We start from the raw sequence: 19838 nt of genomic DNA on the forward strand, positions 1-19838 counted from the left end.
GACTAGGGTGTTAATTTGCAGACAACTGTATGTGGCGGGGCCGCATAATTAGGGGATTCGATTATTACAGAGGTACGTACATGTATGTATCTACAACTAATTCAAGTACTAGAGTGCATTCATAAATATGGTATAGCTTCGTCATTGTCATCAGATTGAAACTATGTATCGTTGAGAAACGAATTTGTATTAGCCACATTTTCTGACCCTTTTGCGGTTTTTGATGAACTATTTTCTGGCGGAACATTAAGTGGAGTATGGTCTTTGTATGTATCTACAACTAATTGAAGTACTAGAGTGCATTCACTTTCATTTTCGGATGTAATTAAAAATGTCGCCTGTTTATATTCCAAATCCTGTAGGCGTTCTTGCAACTCTTCAAGTGGGATGTCTCGCTTCCCATGTATACCACGAAATTTGCATAGTATAGCTTTTGAGAGATAAATTCTTGATGGTTTCCGGGATCATTACGGCTCTTTTTCGGGGTCATTTTGGGTACTTTCCGGTATCATTTCTGGATGGTTTTCGTGATCCGTCCGGGATCCCGTCGGGCCATTTTGGGATCATTTTGGGTATGTTCCGGCATCATTTCTGGATGGTTTTCGGGATCAGTCCGGGATCCCGTCGGGGTCATTTCGGGACATTTTCGGGTCCCTTCCAGCATCATTTCTGGATGGTTTTCGACATTCTTCATCACTTTTTGCATATCATCATAACTAGGACTAAGTTTTTTTTTTATTTACACACATATATTTAGAAAACACTGTAAGACATTTTGAAGAAATCGGTCGACGTAAAACATATTTTGGAATACTACAGTAAGCAACAAGTTCTCAATCCGAAATATAGGAAATTGCTTGCAGCTACTATTGCAGCCTACTTGATATCCTCCGGTGTAAACACAAATCCAAAAACATTTGAGTCACTTGCTAATCAGATCGCATCTTTATTTTTAAGCGAATCGAAGGTATACAAAAAAATCCGCATTATTTTAAAAATTTATGTAATTTTCTTGCCTTTACCAGGATATATATTATACATAAAAAGGCCAGAAGCCGGGCTGCCAAATATCACAATTCCTTATAAAAACTCCGGCTTGATGGGGTTATATCTAAAAAGCCCAATGAAAAGGAACAACCCTCAAAGGCAAGGAACTCCTGTACATGTAAGTAGGAACGGGGAGTATTAGAGGGATTCGGAGTGGGTGTGGAAGGTGATCTTTAAAAATTAAATGAACGCATTTTTCAGCCTCACCCGTCCCAGCGGTAATAAAATGGTGAGATATATAACATTTAAATTTTTGCGTTGATTAGAGACGGCAAAGGAGTGTCTTCAATTAAGACCAAAACTTATATGTGATATCTTTCACCATTTTATTACCATTTGATCGGGTGAGACTGCAACAAAACTGTTCATTTCAACATTAAAGACCACCGTAATATACACATACTCGTAGAAAAAAACCGCTAATAATAAATGAAATTAAACTACTCCTTTTCACAGACCACACTGAAGAGAAATCGTGGCTTAAATACAACGTCGAGCCATTTGATGAAGTGGAAGCCAAATGGATATTGACTTTTGAGGATAGACATCAAATGTTGGAGGCTGATACAACCCTTGATTTTATTTTGCAAGAATGGCCCCTATATAAGCAGGGTTTTGGACATTTATTGGTATAACTCATGATATATTGGGCCTCATGTTTACAAAAGAGACTACGTATTTTAAAGTCCACGTTTTACCAAAAATAAGCCAAGTCGAGTCTGACAAAATACTCGTCTTTTAAGCATGAAGCCCAATTTGTTTGAATATAAGTCATAAGAGTAAAATTATATTATTTTCATATTTGAATTATAGATTGAGGCTGATTTTAACAAATTGTATCCAGCAAAGAAGAATTTGTTGTTTGAAAAAATGGATTCATTTTACGCAAACAGTGCGCCATCTATTTAACATTTATATAAAAGACTCGCACAGTTTAGAAACCTGGAAGCCTTTTAAGGAAGAACAAATTAACCAAGGTATTAAAATGGAATAATGAGTTTAATTATTTTATTGATCAAATTATTAATTTCAGACGCAACGGATTCTGTTGTATGCTACCTTTTACACTCAGTTTTAGTTCCAGCTAGCCGAAAATATAATGGGAGCAAAGCCCACTATTGCAGATTCTAGAAATAGCTGTGATATGCGCAGCAACAAATTCTGAGCTTCAAATTAATGATTGATGAAAATTATAAAGACAAAGACACCATCCAACCCATAATATGTGCTACAGGAGAGAACTTTTTTGAATGTAAAGAATATTTTGTGTACTTCGCAAATATATTTTATGAGTTTGATAATGTCATAAAATGTGTTGATGTGTTTCCATGTACTTAATCTTAAGTATCCTTTTGAATGCAAATCTATTTGGCTTTTTATCCAGCAATTTTTTTTATGACTTTACTTTGAAATCACATGAAAAAAGTAGTACTTTGTGTGCAGTATTAAATGATATAAAAAAGTAATCGAAAACGAAAGTGTTTAGGCCACAGGCCTAAATATATCTCCCCCGCCCCCCCCCCCCCCTCGTAACATAATTTTCTTTGGTTATTTTCCTTCGTTTACTACCACCCACATATGCTTGTGATCACTAATACACACAGGCATGTGTGAGTGGTAGTACGTATGTATCTTAGATTTTTACCGCTGTGAGCCCGCGGTACAGCAACTTTGTTGCCGGGAAACCCAACGAAAGAGCTGCATCGTGGGTTCATCGGCTCATGTCGCAAAGAGGCTCGTCCTCTTTGTATCCAGCAGCCAGCGAAGGTACACGTTATCCCACGTTCACGTAAGTGTAAATTTAATATAAATATATTTTAATTTTCACAACACTTGTTAAAATCTTTCTTAACACTTGTTGTATTTATATACATTAAATAAAAATACACTGTGAATTCCTTTTTTATTAACACAAAACCTTTTAGTGTTCTTATTTTCTTCCTTTTTTTCGCCCTAATCAATCTATAGCAAATACGTGGGTGCGCGCCGTTGCCACCACGCATTTGTTCATGGTCCTTCGAGCTGGGGGGCGGACTGGGGCATCCAAAGACATGTTCCATAACGAAAGTCATCCCATTATCCTTCCTTGCACTTGCAGGTTATCCAGACTTATAGTTCAATCCTCTCATAAGACCACCCTGCATGGAGGGAACCAGCTGATGCTATGTCATATCCCCACTCAGTACTGGATCCCAAGCGTTAAAATCATGATAAGGTCTGTCATCCACAACTGTAAGGTCTGTACTATTCACAGGGAGCGGACACAAACGCAACTTATGGGGATCCTTCCGAAGGGAGGGGATGTCGAATTTCAAAAGGATATGTTTGCCAGTTTGTCTGCTATTCGACGAAAGCCATCCATCTAGAAGCGACAAACGACCTTAGCACCGGGTCCTCCCTAGCTGCCTTCGCCAGATTTGTATCCAGACGAGGTTGTCCGAAAAACGTTTGCTCCGACAATGGTACTAACTTTGTCGGAGCTTCGCGATCTTTACGATACGAGTTTAAAGCATTTCTGCGTGAAGCAAGGGACGGAACATTGAATAAATATAGCCATTACATTTCAGAATGGCATTTTATACCGCCAAGCGCTCCTCACATGGGAGGTTTGTGGGAAGCGGGGGTAAAAAGTTTTAAGACCCATTTTAAAAAGATTGCGTCCGATCATAAATATACTTTTGAGAAGTTTACTACCCTATTATGTCGAATTGAGGCCTGCCTCAACTCTAGACCCCACAGTCCCTCATCCAACGACCCTTCCGACCTGGAGCCGCTTACTCCAGGCAACAGCAGTTACGTCATGGCCTTCCTCAACCCAGGCGTAGTCACCCGTCACTTACTCCCAGAGTGGCGGCGTCTCCCCCTATGCACTTCAGAATTCTGCAGTTAAACTGTAATGGATTAACTGGGAAGATCACGGAGATAGCCGATTTCATGAAGCGGCACAACATCCGCATTGCTGCGATTCAAGAGACTAAACTCACAGCAACATCTGCACTGCAAACCTGTTCTGGGTATAATGTCCACAGAAAAGATCGCATGAGCGGAAATGGAGGCCGCCTCGCGTTTATCATACACCACTCTGTGCAATGTCATATATTTGATCCTGGCATCGACCGCAGGGACAATGTCTTAGAACGTCAAGGCCTATCTGTCCGGTCAGGCGATGCAAACCTAGAAATCATCAACATCTACATCCCTCCTGCCACCTGTTGCCCCAGTGGATACCGCCCTAATATTAGCGCCTTACTCACTGGCAACACTCGCATTATCTTAGGACAGTAGGGGGAGATGTTGGCAGATCAAATAGAAGAAACGACGTTCTGCACAATAAACGGAGACGCCCCCACACGTATGGTAGGAAGCTGTCACAGTTCGCCGGATATCTCAATCGTGAGCGCAGAGCTCGTAAACTGCGTCAACTGGCAGCCGATGGTAACATTGGCATCCGACCACCTGCCTATACTTATCTCGTTCGAGCGTACCGCCTTCATCGTTACAGAAAAACGCATTTTCATAAACTTTAAAAAAGGAAAGTGGGAGGAATACAAATCTTTTACAGACAACCTCTTTGCTGTCCTCCCTATCCCGACTGATGCCCGCCAAGGGGAGCGAGCTTTCCGCAAGGTCATTGAACCCGCCTCGGCACGTTTCATTCCCGCCGGGAGAATTCCCGAAATTCGGCCCCACTTCCCGGCGGAGGCCGCAAATTTAGCGAGAGAACGTGACCTTATAAGACAGCTCGACCCAGGCGACCCCCAAATAAGGGACATAAACCAACGCATCAGATTGCTTGTGGATGAACACAAGCGGGAGAAATGGGAGGAGCACCTAAGAGGTTGTAACCTCTCTGCCGGTGTGGGTAAACTTTGGTCCAACGTAAAGTCCCTATCCAATCCGTCTAAGCACAATGACAAAGTTTCCATCGCCTTCGGCGATAAAGTGCTGTCGGATTCGAAAAAATGCGCGAGCGCTTTCTGCCGTCAATATGTAATGCATTCTACGGTCGACAAAGATAGACGGAGGGCCAACAGACACGCACATAAACATAAATTCAGCGCGTCACCAATTACCATCACCGCCAGAGAGGTTGAAGATGCCATTGGTCACGCTAAACCATCCAAAGCAGTAGGCCCAGACGGCATAGCCATGCCGATGCTTAAAAGCCTAGGGAAAGAGGGTTTCAAATACTTAGCACATGTCTTCAACCTGTCTCTTTCCACCTTTGTCATACCCGAAAAATGGAAAATGGCCAAGGTGGTCCCGCTACTAAAGCCTGGGAAACCAGCTAACATAGGAGAGTCGTCCGATATCTCTCCTATCGCCAGTAGCAAAGACGCTTGAAGCCATTTTGCTCCCTACTTCCAAGCAAATTTGCAGCTAGCCTCTCATCAGCATGGCTTCAGAAAATTCCATAGCACCACCACCGCGCTAAATGCCATCAGTACCCACATAAATTGCGGTTTAAATCAAAACCCCCACCATAGAACAGTACTCGTAGCGCTAGACCTATCAAAAGCTTTTGATACGGTCAACTATGGCACGTTACTGCAAGAACTGGAAGGGTCTACCCTTCCCCCATGTCTTAAAAGGTGGACCGCAAATTATCTGGGTGGTCGGCAGGCATCGGTGCAATTTAGAAACGAAACATCAAAATCAAGAAGAATTAAACAAAGGGTGCCACAGGGTGGTGTCCTATCCCCACTTTCGTTTAATTTCTACATATCTAAGCTACCTTCACCACCAGAAGGAGTCACTATCGTTTCATACGCCGATGACTGCACAATAATGGCCACAGGCCCAGGCCCACAGGCCGATGAGCTCTGCAACGGCTACCTCCCTGATCTCTCCAGTTTTTTCGCCTCGAGAAACCTGGAATTATCACCGACTAAATCTTCCGCGACCTTATTTACAACATGTACGTCCCAAATGTCGACCATTTTGAACATCCACGTCGATGGCACTACGCTACCGACTGTCATACACCCCAAAATCTTGGGTGTGACGTTTGATCAGGATCTACATTTTGGTGAGCACGCAGCCGCAATTGTTCCGAAAATCCAGAGCCGTAATAAAATCCTCAAATCCCTTGCTGGCAGTACCTGGGGAAAAGATAAAGAAACGCGCATTACAACATACAAAGCAATTGGCCAACCGTTTACGTGCTACGCGTCACCCATATGGTCGCCAAGCCTAAAAACTACCCACTGGAAGAAGCTACAGGCCTGCCAAAATACTGCTCTCAAAATCGCCACGGGCTGCCTTCTTATGTCCCCAGAACACCATCTACATAATGAGGCGAGAATACTCCCCATCAGGGAGAGAAATGAGATGCTAACCAAACAGTTCCTGTTGAATACCGAGAAACCTGGGCATCCCAACAGACATCTGATTGATGAGCCAACACCGCCTAGGGGCTTAAGGAGTCATCTCCGTAAGCATTTTGAGGAAATACGGCACCTGAGAACCCAGCCGTATGAAGCAAAAAAACACAAGCAGGTCCTTGGTGAACTCCACAAACAGGCTTCGGACCTTTATGTCAGGAATTGCCCGGCGAATCCAGTACTCAAAGAAAAGTACCCAAAACTTGTGGAAGAGGAACGCATACTCCCCAGGGAAACGCGTGTCACTCTTGCTCAACTTCGTTCTGGATACTTTAACAGGTTAAACTCTTACCTATCCAGAATCAACCCCGACATACAAAATGTATGCCCCGCTTGTAATGTGTCCCCACATGACACCAACGATCTCTTTAATTGTAATGTAGAACCAACGCCTCTAACACCCCTATCATTATGGTCCACCCCTGCTGAAACAGCAAGTTTCCTTGGACTCCCGTTAGAGGATATTGAAGAAAATTTGTGATCGGTCGCGGCTGTTAGGTGGGGCGAAGCACTGCTACAACAACAAAAACAACATGGTGCCAATGAATTCAACAGCAGTAACTTCAGCACCTAAGAGTGACCATACTGAGCCCAATTCCAAGCCAATAACAACCATTTTTTCTGGTACTGGCTTGAGTGAGAGAGCACCAGTACTCGAAAAGATGACTTCTTCGTCAATTTCAATACCAGGGAATGGCGTTACTTCACTGCCTGTGGCGATCATAATGTTTTTGGTTTACAGTGTCAATGCTGCCATCATCATTTTTTACTTGCACTTCATCGGGACTAACAATGGTGCCATATCCCGTCAGTTGTGTAACTTTGTTCTTTTCAAATAACTGAGCAATACCACCTGTAAGTGCTTTGACAGAGTTGGCTTTTTGTCCCATGAGTTTCTCCAAAACTAAAGATACGCTGCCACAATTAAAGGCACGATTTGCAAAATCACCCGAATGCGCCATGTGGTAGTAGTGGGAATTGTTCAGCAAAGATTTGGAAGGAATGCAACCAATATTGAGGCAGGTACCACCCAATTGGGGATTTTTCCCAAGTTATACTAATGGTTTTCGTTCATTGTAAAATTCCATTAAAAAAAAAATAAATGTAAGGCACGATAACCTCCGAAGAGATCTAAGTCCGAGCTTCTCTTCCAAATTGCCTCGTGCTCCTCTTGATTTTCCCTACAAATTTTCCGGACGGGACCTATACGTTTTATACCGACTCCGAACGGCATCTGCAAGGCAGGTGAGTTTTCACTGAGAGGTTTTCATGGCAGAAATACACCCGGAGCGCTTGCCAAACATTGGCGAGGGGCGACCCCGCTTAGAAAATTGTCTTCTAATTGAAAAACTTTATTTCTAAAATTTTGATGTTGCTTTGTCCGGGGTGGGAACCCAGGGCATACGGTGTGGTAGGCGGAGCACGCTACCATCACACCACGGAGGCCGCCAATAATGAAAACATTTGTTAAACGTGTTGCGAATACATGACCGTGTGTATCCTTTACGTGTACAATATCAAAAGGTCCAGGATGTCTTTCACGGTTGACAACAGAACCGATACGACCCAAATTTCTACCACCTGTAATAATGCATAGATTGCCAGAATCGAATGTGATATAAGCGGAGATTTTGCCTGTAGCAATATCGACCTGAACAGTATCGTTGGCTTTGATGAGAGGATCAGGATAGCGTATGGTGCGACCGTCGTGGGTAACAATGAATGGTACACCTTTGGCGCCGAGTTGTGTTTTCCGCACCTTGCACAATTTGTACTCAGCTTCCCCTGCAGTATTACGGTGAATTGTGAAACGGCCTTTAACATCGTAAACTAAACGGAAGAATTCCCCGGGTTTTTCAATGGTGATCACATCCATAAAACCCACTGGATATGCTGGATCAGTACGTACTTTGCCATCAACTTTAATGAAACGCTGCATCAGAATTTTGGTCACCTCAGCACCATTGAGGGCATACTTAAGACGATTTCTCAAGAAAATCATTAAGAGCAATGATTGGAGCAATTCATGTGGGCCACTTGATGGTCGAGGAGCAAATACTCCTCCCAATTTGTCTAACATCCATGCCTTTGGGGCGGCTGAACGCTTCAAATTCGTCTTCGGACCTCGCGCCTGTAATTAAAAGGACGCTTCTTGTTTATCGCGTAAAATTTCGCTTCCCAGCTTTATTGAAAACCATGAAAAGAAAACCTGAAAATAAAAATACAAAATTACTTAATAAAAAGTCAGATTACGCGGTTCAGTATCTATGCTCACCGCGTGTTTTATATGAATGACATTTTTTTCATTCAGGAAATGGAAAAGCGACCTCTGCTCGTCAAAATCTCTACACTTAACTTGACTGACTGTCAATGCACTGCGTTACCGACATTATGCCTTATGCGCTGCTACACGCCACACATGTCGCGTATTACATATCTCGATCAATCATTCATTTGGTCGAGATTTAAAATACTTAATTCCACGAATCTCAACATTATCGCCAATAGACGTCAAAAATAATGTTGAATGGTGGAAGTGCAACTCTGTAATACCTTTTCAGCCAGGTTTCGAACCGTTCCGTGTGGTGGCAGGTCACTTGTTGTGAAAACAAAGTTCACCACAAATCCAAAATAAACTTTAAGACTACTACCGACATAAACCGAATCATAAAATGTACCCTGCAAAAATTGTTGGATTACGTGTTCCATTTTCTTCATGTTGGAGTACTCTAACAATTCTCCTTTGCAATGCGTTTGCGGACCACCATCAGCCGATCATTGCTCGTTTTTTAACGACAGTGATCACGACACGATGACGATCGAACAGAGTTGCCAAAAGTAAAATATTGCATGCAAATAATTAATAATAAAATTTTACTTTGGCAACTCTGATAAAATGCAACAGCGCACTGGTTTTATGTATACATATTATATTAGTTTCTTTATTCACGTATGCGTATGCGTATTATATTAGTTTATTTATTCACGCAAATGCTAAATAACATAAGAATATTCGTAGTATAAAATATAAAAGTTGTATTGTCCCTCTTCATTTACTTTCATTTTAAATTAAATTCTCTTCGATAATTCTTTCCGACACAATCCCTCTTTAGTACTTTGGCATATGATCCTCTGTGGGTGCTCCATGGAGTACTACAGTGAAAGTACTTTGGAAAGTACTCAATGTTAATTTGAGCACATTTTTTGTATGAATACAGATTAGATTTGGAGCAGTCCTATACTCCCAAAGGGTATTCCTTACATTATTTATAGAGTAATCGCGTTTTTTGAAGGGTATTAAATGTGCTAAAGCACCAGCAACATCGCAAGGATGACTACTAAATCCGGTTTTTCTCCGTTACTTCGTGCACATAAGTATTTACTTATGGCCCTTAATTTTTTATTTCAGTAAGATTTTTTGTCTTTGCGAAAATACATATTAGATATAATTTTTTTTCTTATATGAGTTAACCGGGGATTGCCCGTATCGCTTTAAATGTATGAAAACATTTATTTCAAGCAATTTTTAATTTTATAATTTATTTAATAGTTTGGGAAAAATTTAAACAACGTGACATCAGGACGGACAAGGCGACAGCTGTTTCGATTATACCTTGTAAATATCTTCAAAGCCTTTTCTCTCGGGAGTGGGAGTCGAACCCGCACTCCTACGATAGTTGAGATGGTTATAAACGCATGATTGCCCGTATCACTTTAAATGTATGAAAACATTTATTTCAAGCAATTTTTAATTTTATAATTTATTTAATAGTTTGGGAAAAATTTAAACAACGTGACATCAGGACGGACAAGGCAACAGCTGTTTCGATTATACCTTGTAAATCTCTTCAAAGCCTTTTCTCCCGGGAGTGGGAGTCGTACCTGCACTCCTACGATAGTTGAAATGGTTATAAACGCATTCAGCTACGTCATGCCTTAGTTGTTGTAAAGTTTTTCCCAATTGCCTCCTTTTCGCATATATTATCTTCCACACATTACATAATTCGTATGTAGTTATGTGTTGAAGTTATGCCTGTTTGTAAGGCGGTTTTCAGAGAAACTTGGTACTTGTTGTTGTTTTTGTTCTATTTATAGAACTACAACGAATTAACCAAATGTTGTCTACTTATATGAGTTAACCGGGGATTGCCCGTATCACTTTAAATGTATGAAAACATTTATTTCAAGCAATTTTTAATTTTATAATTTATTTAATAGTTTGGGAAAAATTTAAACAACGTGACATCAGGACGGACAAGGCGACAGCTGTTTCGATTATACCTTTTTCTCACGGGAGTGGGAGTCGAACCCGCACTCCTACGATAGTTGAAATGGTTATAAACGCATTCAGCTACGTCATGCCTTAGTTGTTGTAAAGTTTTTCCCAATTGCCTTCTTTTCGCATATATTATCTTCCACACATTACATAATTCGTATGTAGTTATGTGTTGAAGTTATGCCTGTTTGTAAGGCGGTTTTCAGAGAAAACTACAACGAATTAACCAAATGTTGTCTGCTTATATGAGTTAACCGGGGATTGCCCGTATCCCTTTAAATGTATGAAAACATTTATTTCAAGCAATTTTTAATTTTATAATTTATTTAATAGTTTGGGAAAAATTTAAACAACGTGACATATTAATTATGTAATGTGTGGAAGATAATATATGCGAAAAGAAGGCAATTGGGAAAAACTTTACAACAACTAAGGCATGACGTAGCTGAATGCGTTTATAACCATTTCAACTATCGTAGGAGTGCGGGTTCGACTCCCACTCCCGGGAGAAAAGGCTTTGAAGAGATTTACAAGGTATAATCGAAACAGCTGTCGCCTTGTCCGTCTTGATGTCACGTTGTTTAAATTTTTCCCAAACTATTAAATAAATTATAAAATTAAAAATTGCTTGAACTAAATGTTTTCATACATTTAAAGCGATACGGGCAATCCCCGGTGAACTCATATAAGTAGACAACATTTGGTTAATTCGTTGTAGTTCTATAAATAGAACAAAAACAACAACAAATACCAAGTTTCTCTGAAAACCGCCTTACAAACAGACATAACTTCAACACATAACTACATACGAATTATGTAATGTGTGGACGATATTATATTCGAAAAGAAGGCAATTGGGAAAAACTTTACAACAACTAAGGCATGACGTAGCTTCATGCGTTTATAACCATTTCAACTATCGTAGGAGTGCGGGTTCGACTCCCACTCCCGAGATAAAAGGCTTTAAGAGATTTACAAGGTATAATCGAAACAGCTGTCGCCTTGTCCGTCCTGATGTCACGTTGTTTAAATTTTTCCCAAACTATTAAATAATTTTTTTTCGTTTACGCCACCGAAACAACATTCCGCCAACCTCAATTTGGGCATGATCAATGATACCAATTGAATAGTCAAAAGCCTTTTTTTGACTTTGCAGCTTAATTTGTTGTTGCTGCAATGATATGTATTGGAGCTTGTGTCCTAATGCCTTTTAACAGTTCACTTGCACTCACTTAGCACCCTTTTCACCGAACATAAATAAGAACGCGACCGCTCGATTGCTATACAAGTACTAACTTTTATTGAATTCATGAAATGCAGAATAGGATATGTGTTTATAAGGAGAGCAAAAATGTATGGTTTACAGTAATTAGTTTTTGTACATAAAAAATAGTCATGATAAGTACATAGAAGAGAATAATGTATGTATACTACGTATGTATATTAGGGTGACCCAACATCCCGCCCACGTTGAAAGAAGTTTCAAGCAGGAAGCAATGCAATTTTGTGGATGGAACGCCTTTTTATGCCCTTAGATGTCTGCACATCAACTACTCGCACGCGCTTGTCCTTGCCGGGAATGGCAGCTACGATTCTGCCTGTTATCCAACGCTGCGGAGGCACATTATCTTCGTGAATGATCACTAGGGAATCGACGTGAACGTTTGGTTGATCACGAACCCATTTATTGCGTGAATGCAGTTCGCTTAAATATTCGCGCGACCACTGTCGCCAAAAGTGATGCTTAACTGCGCTAATGCGCTTCCATCGGTCTATGTTGCGTATCTCTTTATTTGTTTCCTCATTTCGCTCCGGGATTGCCTTTAATGAGGTGCCAATTATGAAGTGAGCAGGCGTTAGAGCCTCGTAATTATTTGGGTCGCTGGGAAGTGACGTGAGTGGCCTAGAATTGAGAATGGCTTCTATCTCTATAACTGCCGTTGTCAGTTCCTCATATGTGAGACGCGCATTACCCAGCGTTCGGTTTAGGTGCCCTTTCGCTGATTTTACTGCGGCTTCCCATAGGCCGCCGAAGTGTGGTGCTCTGGGAGGAATGAAGTTGAAGTTTATAAATTCGTTTGCGCAAAAATGTGTAATTTTGTTTTTTGTGTTAGGATCGCATAAAAATTGCTTCAGCTCACTCAGTTTACGATCAGCGCAAACGAAGTTTGTGGCATTGTCACAAAATATGTCGGTTGGCAAACCTCTTCTGCCTATCATTCGTTTAAGCGCTGCAATGAATGCGTCCGTTGACAAGTCTGAGACGACTTCGATATGTACTGCCTTTGACCAAAGACAGACAAATATAGATATGTACGTTTTGTATGGAGTTTTCCCTCTAATTCGTAGATACGTGCTAACAGGGCCGCAAAAGTCAACAGCGGAGAGGTTTCCCATCATTTGTTGCAGCAGCTTTGGACGATATCTCACACAGTGTATGCACGACCGAACAACCCGACGAGCAGCATCTCTAGCATTGATGACCCAAAACCTGAGGCGAATGAGAGCAACTAGAGCTTTGGGTCCGGCATGAAAATTTGTAATGTGTAAATGGCGCACTAAGCATTCAACAAAGTGACATTTGCTTGGTAAAAGTACAGGATGTCGCTGTGTGTGTGGCAGAGCTGTCAATTCGAGTCGGCCGCCCACTTTAAGAAAGTTAAAGCCACAAGTGTCGCTCATGAACGGATTTAGAAATTTGAGCGAATTTTCAGCTGGTTTGCCTTTCTTAGCGCGACGTATATCGTCTGAAAAATATTGTTGTTGAATATTCCAAATTATGCACCAAAGCGCGGTTTCAATTTCTTGCGGTGATAAATTTGGAGTGTCGATGAGATTTTTGCTTGCTTTATTGGTTTTTCTATAAAACCGGAACATCCGTGCAATGATACGTACACCATACATATGCGAGCTATATTTTGCGATACTTTCAATGATGTAATTCGACTTCTCAGCGGCTAAAAATATAGCTTTGCGTTTTTCTTTGATGATTTCATCCATGTCAGGGCAGGATAGCGAGTTTTCAGGCCAAAATTCTGAGCAACGTTTTAAAAATGGTGTTCCCGAGTACCATATAGATTTTTGGAGCTATGATACTGTGCAGCCCCTGGACACAATGTCTGCAGGATTATGTTGCGTCGATACGTGTCTCCAGTGGCAATTACTAGTTAACTTTTGTATCTCAGATACACGGTTTCCAACGCAGGTTGATAAAGTGAAGGAATGCATACGTAGCCAATGAAAGACAATTTGAGAATCAGTCCATAAGTAAACTACCAAATCTTGATTAACGAATATATATCTGACCTTTGAAATTAGTTGTGCGAGTAATTGCGCTCCACAGAGTTCAAGCTTTGGTAGCGATTTTTTCTTTCTTGGAGCGATACGAGATTTGGCTGTTATCAATCTTGTTGTGGCATTACCATTTTTATCCTCGGTACGAACATAGACACAGCATCCATATGCGCGAATGGAAGAATCGCAAAAACCGTGAAGCTGAGTTGACAAAACAGTAGTTTGTAAACAATAGCGCGGGACCTGCAATAATGACAACGAAGAGAATTCTTTGAGCAAGTTTTGCCAAGCACAATGGAGATTTTGGGGCACCGATTCGTCCCAATTTAGCTTGAGTAACCATAACTCTTGTAAGATGATTTTCGCTGTAACAAGCAGCGGAGCAAGGAGACCGAGAGGATCGAAAAGCGACGATGCTAATGACAATATATTACGTTTTGTCGACTTGTCCGAATTTAGAACCCTGGACAAAAACGAAAATAAAAAAATATCATTATGTTGGTCCCAAGTAATGACGAGTGCGTTGGTTATTTGAGCGACGTTGATGTTGAGCTCTTTCATTGTTTGGTCATCTACGAATGACTCAACATTCGAGTGCCATTTAGCGAGCTTCATGCCGCCCTCTTCTAAAATAGTAGTAACTTCAAATTTTATTTGTGATAGTTCTTCTAAAGTATTGGCTCCACACAAGAAGTCGTCGACGTAGAAAAACGATTTGATTCTTTCTGCACCCAAGGGAAATTGACTAGTGTAGGTGTCTGCTAAGTAGTTCAAAGTTCTTACCGCAAGATATGGAGCAGCTGCTGTGCCATATGTCACAGTATTAAGTTGATATGTGGCCACATTTTCGTGCTCTGAGTAACGGCATAAAATATATTGAAAGCACCGGTCTTGTTCGTCGACGCTGATCTGCCTATACATCTTAACAATGTCCGCAGTAATAACGTAGCGATGTATGCGAAATTTTAGTAACAGCGCGAACAGATCCTGTTGTATAGTTGGGCCTACCATTAAACTTTCTTTTAGTGACTTCTGTGTAGACGTTCTACAGGAGGCATCAAACACCACCCTCAACTTTGTTGATGTGCTATTCGGTTTCAGCACACAGTAGTGGGGGATATAAAAATGCGGTGCAGTAATATTATAGTTTTTTACAGCGGTCATATGGCCAAGCTCCTCGTAATCACGCATAAAGCTAACTAACTGTGCCTTTGTTTCTGGTGAACGTGCCAATCGACGTTCCAGTGCGATGAACCTACGCATAGCTATTTCTCTTGAATCTCCAAGAGACTGTGGACTTTCTTTAAAGGGTAAGCGAACAGTTACTCGGCCTGTGATGCTGCGTGAAACGGTTTGTATGTAAAATGATTCACAACTATCCTGCTCATCAGATAGCGTAGAAGGTGACGGTATTTCATCCAATTTCCAAAGCTTCTCAAGATGTAGATTTATTGAATCTTCGCAGGAAAGCAAACATGTCCGCGAGGATGAAGATATTTATGAGCTATTGTACTTCCCCGACACTACCCAACCCAGCAACGTTTCTTGGAGTGTTGGTAAATTAACGCCTAGTTTTATTTGACCTACAGATAACACATCAAAAAAGGTCCCCGTACCAAACAGCAAATCTATGCGATTAGATTTAAAGAAATTTTCATCAGCTAGCGTGGTATTTTCTGGCAAGTTCCAAGGTGAAATGTCTATCTCAGTCTCTGGCTGGTACGTTATGTGTGAAGTCACACAAAAGGTTAAGGGCAGCTGGTAGTTAGTGATGCGAGATTTAATGATAGTTCAAGTTTTGTGTTTAATTTTTGTGCTTGATTCTCGAATGCTTAAAATATGAACATTGTGCTTCTCACGTGGCAAGTGAAGTATTTGTGCGAAACCATCGGTGCTCTACCTATTTGGTACCCCCCACTTGCGTCCCGAACAAGAACAACAGCCGTAGCGAGAATCACCGAGTTTTGCGATGGTGTTTCAAGGTGGGTGTGAACCGCAGCCGATGTAGAATTGTTGATGCCGAGAGTGGTTGAGTTGATGATACGGGCGAAGCCAAAGATGATGATGAAATTGGAGTAGGCGATACCTTTGACCGATGAAGCATCGTTTGGTGAGCCCGGCCACAAACCTTGAATTTGAATGCCGATGAGCAGTGGGTAACCTTGTGGTTTTTCGAGAGGCATTTTATACAAAGGGAGTCTTTTCGCATTGCTGAAACGGTCAGCAATGCTCATATCGTTGAATCGTTGACAGCCGCCTCCGAGAATATGTTCAGTGCTTGCACAGAGAACACATGTGCGATTGGTACAGGTAAAGGAATAGTTTTGTTTTGTCGACTGCTGCTTACTACACCTTTTAACAGGCTTATTGCCAAGCTTACCTGCTGTTTCTACAGTAGAATTCGAAGACTCGATGCTCTCAAGAAACTGACAGCGTTTTTCAAGCACCTTAGCGCAGTCGTTCCAGGTTGGCAACTTTATAAAATCTAGCGACTCTCCACTTTTTTTCAGTGCCATCATCCACCTTTTGCAAAACAATATATATCACCATGGCATTAAAAATATCTGTGTCCGTGCCTACAGATTGCAAGGAATCACGGAGTGCAGAGACGTTGTCAATAAGACTACGAAGTTGAATGCAATTTTGTTTCTTTGTGTGCGGGAGTTCGTAAAGAGTATCTATATTTTCCATAAAAATGAGCTTTTTATTGTCATAGCGCGATTTCAACCTATCGAGTGCCGTTTTGTAATTTTCATTGCTTACCTCGAATGCCTTGATCGTTTCCAATGCTTGCCCTTGCAAGCAATTCAGAAGTTGATTGAATTTTTCGATGTTGGAAAGGCCAAGCTCACGATCAATTATTTGATTAAACGAAGTGATGAAATTTTTATACTCTGAGTACTTTCCAGTAAATGTAGGCAATTCTAACACCGGCAACTTAGAGTTATAAGTAGGAATCACAACCTGCTTTTCTCCCAATATGCTTCTATTCAAATCCTCACCCAATTGTTCTTGAATAGCAATTTTAACGCCTACATATAAATCTTCCAACCTCTCATGTTATCATCGGGCTCTAGCTTTCTATTTGTGTTTGGTAACTCATGAGTTGAGTGAAATAAGACTCCAGTATTCCTAAGCGACACTTCAACTCAATAGTTGATAAGCCTTTCTCTTCTCCTTTACCATTTGTCTCGATAATTGTTTTAATACGCGAAATATTCTTTTTTGTGGTGGCTCGTTGCTGCTTGAGTGTGTCCGTCATTCCAATGATGTTTGAGCGAGACTTTGCGAAAAATACAACAACTAGAATGGTGGTGCGATACCTCCAACAAAAGAAACGTAGGCTGACAGTCGTACGGAGAAAGAAATATTATGATGCAGCAAACACTACAATGAACTCCTATTGCAATGCTAGCAAAGACGCAGCAGAAGAGTTGGCGTAAGGTGCGATGACGTCACTTGCGACAGATGTATAAGTTTAGTTATTTGCAAAGAGCAAATTAGAAAATAGAATTTACCGGTAATGGTTCGAGAATCGAACTAAGTTCGCGTGAAGGTGAAAAGGGTCGCGATTGTATTTAACCGAGCGACTGTGATAAAAAACGCATATATCAATGTTACACAAATTATTTATTGTTTATTTTAAAGAACACTAGCCCCACGTTGAGCGCCAAAATGAATAGTCAAAAGCCTTTTTTTGACTTTGCAGCTTAATTTGTTGTTGCTGCAATGATATATATTGGAGCTTGTGTTCTAATGCCTTTTAACAGTTCATTTGCACTCACTTAGCACCCTTTTCACCGAACATAAATAAGAACACGACCGCTCGATTGCTATACAAGTACTAACTTTTATTGAATTCATGAAATGCAGAATAGGATATGTGTTTATAAGGAGAGCAAAAATGTATGGTTTACAGTAATTAGTTTTTGTACATAAAAAATAGTCATGATAAGTACATAGAAAAGAATAATGTATGTATACTACGTATGTATATTAGGGTGACCCAACACCAATATTCTTTCAGATCATGACCCGTTACCAAACCTTATTGGCCAAGTCAGAGGGAGGCGCAAAGCGTTTCGACGTTGCTTGCCAGCTCTGCGGCAGGGATCATAGCCTTAGGATCTGTGCCGAATACCGAAAAAAATTCCCAGGTGGCGGGCACTACTTCTGCATAAGTACTGTCCAAACTGTCTGTCGCCCTTTCACCGCGTGGACAAATGTAACAGCAAGTATCGCTGCAAGAGGTGCCAAGAGAAGCACGACACCACGCTTCATTTAGATGAGCGTCGACCGGTATGCTACGAGACGACCACAAACTCGCTAAGCAGCAACGGCGAAAGAAATCAACGCCATACACTTCTGACGCCCTAGATACAAAGGCACTATCGCGTGGTACACCGGAAGGCTTCCGAACCGGCCGGCTGCCCCAAGCCACTCCAGCGCCCATCATGCGGCCTTTCGTGCCCATTGCGCCGACGGCCATCGTATGCGTCGAATCGGGTGGGCATTTACATCTGGTTCGTGCCTTTATTCATCCCTGCGCCGCCAGTACCATCGTCGATGCAGAGCTTGTACGCGACTTACAATTGGAGAGCCAAGGACATGGACAATGCACCCTCATACTGCGCAGCAAATACGGGGCGTCGACGCGCATAACAACCCAAGCAGCTGTCGTCGAAAGCCATTACCACTTGAGTCCACCGTCCAATGTGGACCCCAAGATTGCCGCGCCCTTTGAATTCATGTGGCTGGCGGATCCGCAATTCTACCGCTCATCACCAATACGGCTTACACTCGGCGCTGACATTTACGCCGAAATGATGGCGAGCGGTACCCCGCCATCGACAGTTGGCGGTCTCCTAACCCAACCGACCGTGTTCGGGTTGGTGGTCTCGGGAGCCTGCCAAAAATAAATATCCGATTTTCACGCCTCACACATGCGCCATCTTATATACATTTAAGTAAATGTGCACGGAATTCAAAACCACGTACGTATATTTAATAACTTCTTCTCTTTTACCACAGGAGAGCGAAACGTGAGGTCAACCATCTGGCGTGCAGTGCTTGCAGTCCGCATCTGCACTGCCTTATTTCGTTACAGCGTCTTACTGGACGTGCGATCACGTGTCATTCCTTTTTTTCATTTTTTTTCTTTGTTGCTTACGGCAAGAGGCCGGTATGTTTAGGCCACAGGAATAAATATATCTCCCCCCCCCCCCCCCCCCCCCCCCCCCCCCCACCCCGTAACATAATTTTCTTTGGTTATTTTCCTTCGTTTACTACCACCCACATATGCTTGTGATCACTAATACACTCAGGCATGTGTGAGTGGTAGTACGTATGTATCTTAGATTTTTACCGCTGTGAGCCCGAATTATGTATAATGCCAATAACCCCCCAATTACCAATAATTCGTCAACTTATGTAAGTGCAGACTCAGCACAAGACGATATCGACAAATTCATATTAAGCATAACAAAATAAATAAAAGTAACTTCCGGCCCAATATAAAATTATAGTCATTGCAAAATTTAAGTAAACAATTCAGGCTAATTAGTAGTAAGCATTTTCACCATTGTATTAAATAAAACATTTCAAGTTAATTATTAGTAAGCAGTTTCACCATTGTACATTTACGCTTACTTTTATTTGGAATTAAGAAAAGAATTCAGTTTGGTTTTGGAGTCTCTCGACTTAAAGTCTAGTTTCGGTTGTTAATTTATTGAAGCCGTTGCCTTTGGCATTTTTTTAAAAATCCGCTTGCCGCGAACACGACGAAATTGGCGCGGTCGGTAATCCTTTATATATATATAAAAGGATCGTGATACGAA

General features: G+C 41.5%; 2 protein-coding genes across 2 annotated transcripts in view; both read right to left on the bottom strand.

The window, feature by feature from the left end:
* LOC137236826 (ubiquitin domain-containing protein 1) overlaps positions 1-19838 on the bottom strand; it is a 495300-nt gene that overhangs the window by 388930 nt on the left and 86532 nt on the right. The window lies entirely within an intron of this gene.
* LOC137238634 (small ribosomal subunit protein eS4-like) lies at positions 6946-8511 on the bottom strand. Its single transcript, XM_067763786.1, has 2 exons — positions 7869-8511; positions 6946-7142 (listed from the first exon to the last, which is right to left on the bottom strand). The coding sequence occupies exons 1-2, from the start codon at positions 8509-8511 to the stop codon at positions 6946-6948; spliced, it is 840 nt and encodes a 279-aa protein (XP_067619887.1).

Source organism: Eurosta solidaginis, chromosome 1, assembly GCF_040869045.1.
Source record: "Eurosta solidaginis isolate ZX-2024a chromosome 1, ASM4086904v1, whole genome shotgun sequence".
Taxonomy (NCBI): domain Eukaryota; kingdom Metazoa; phylum Arthropoda; class Insecta; order Diptera; family Tephritidae; genus Eurosta; species Eurosta solidaginis.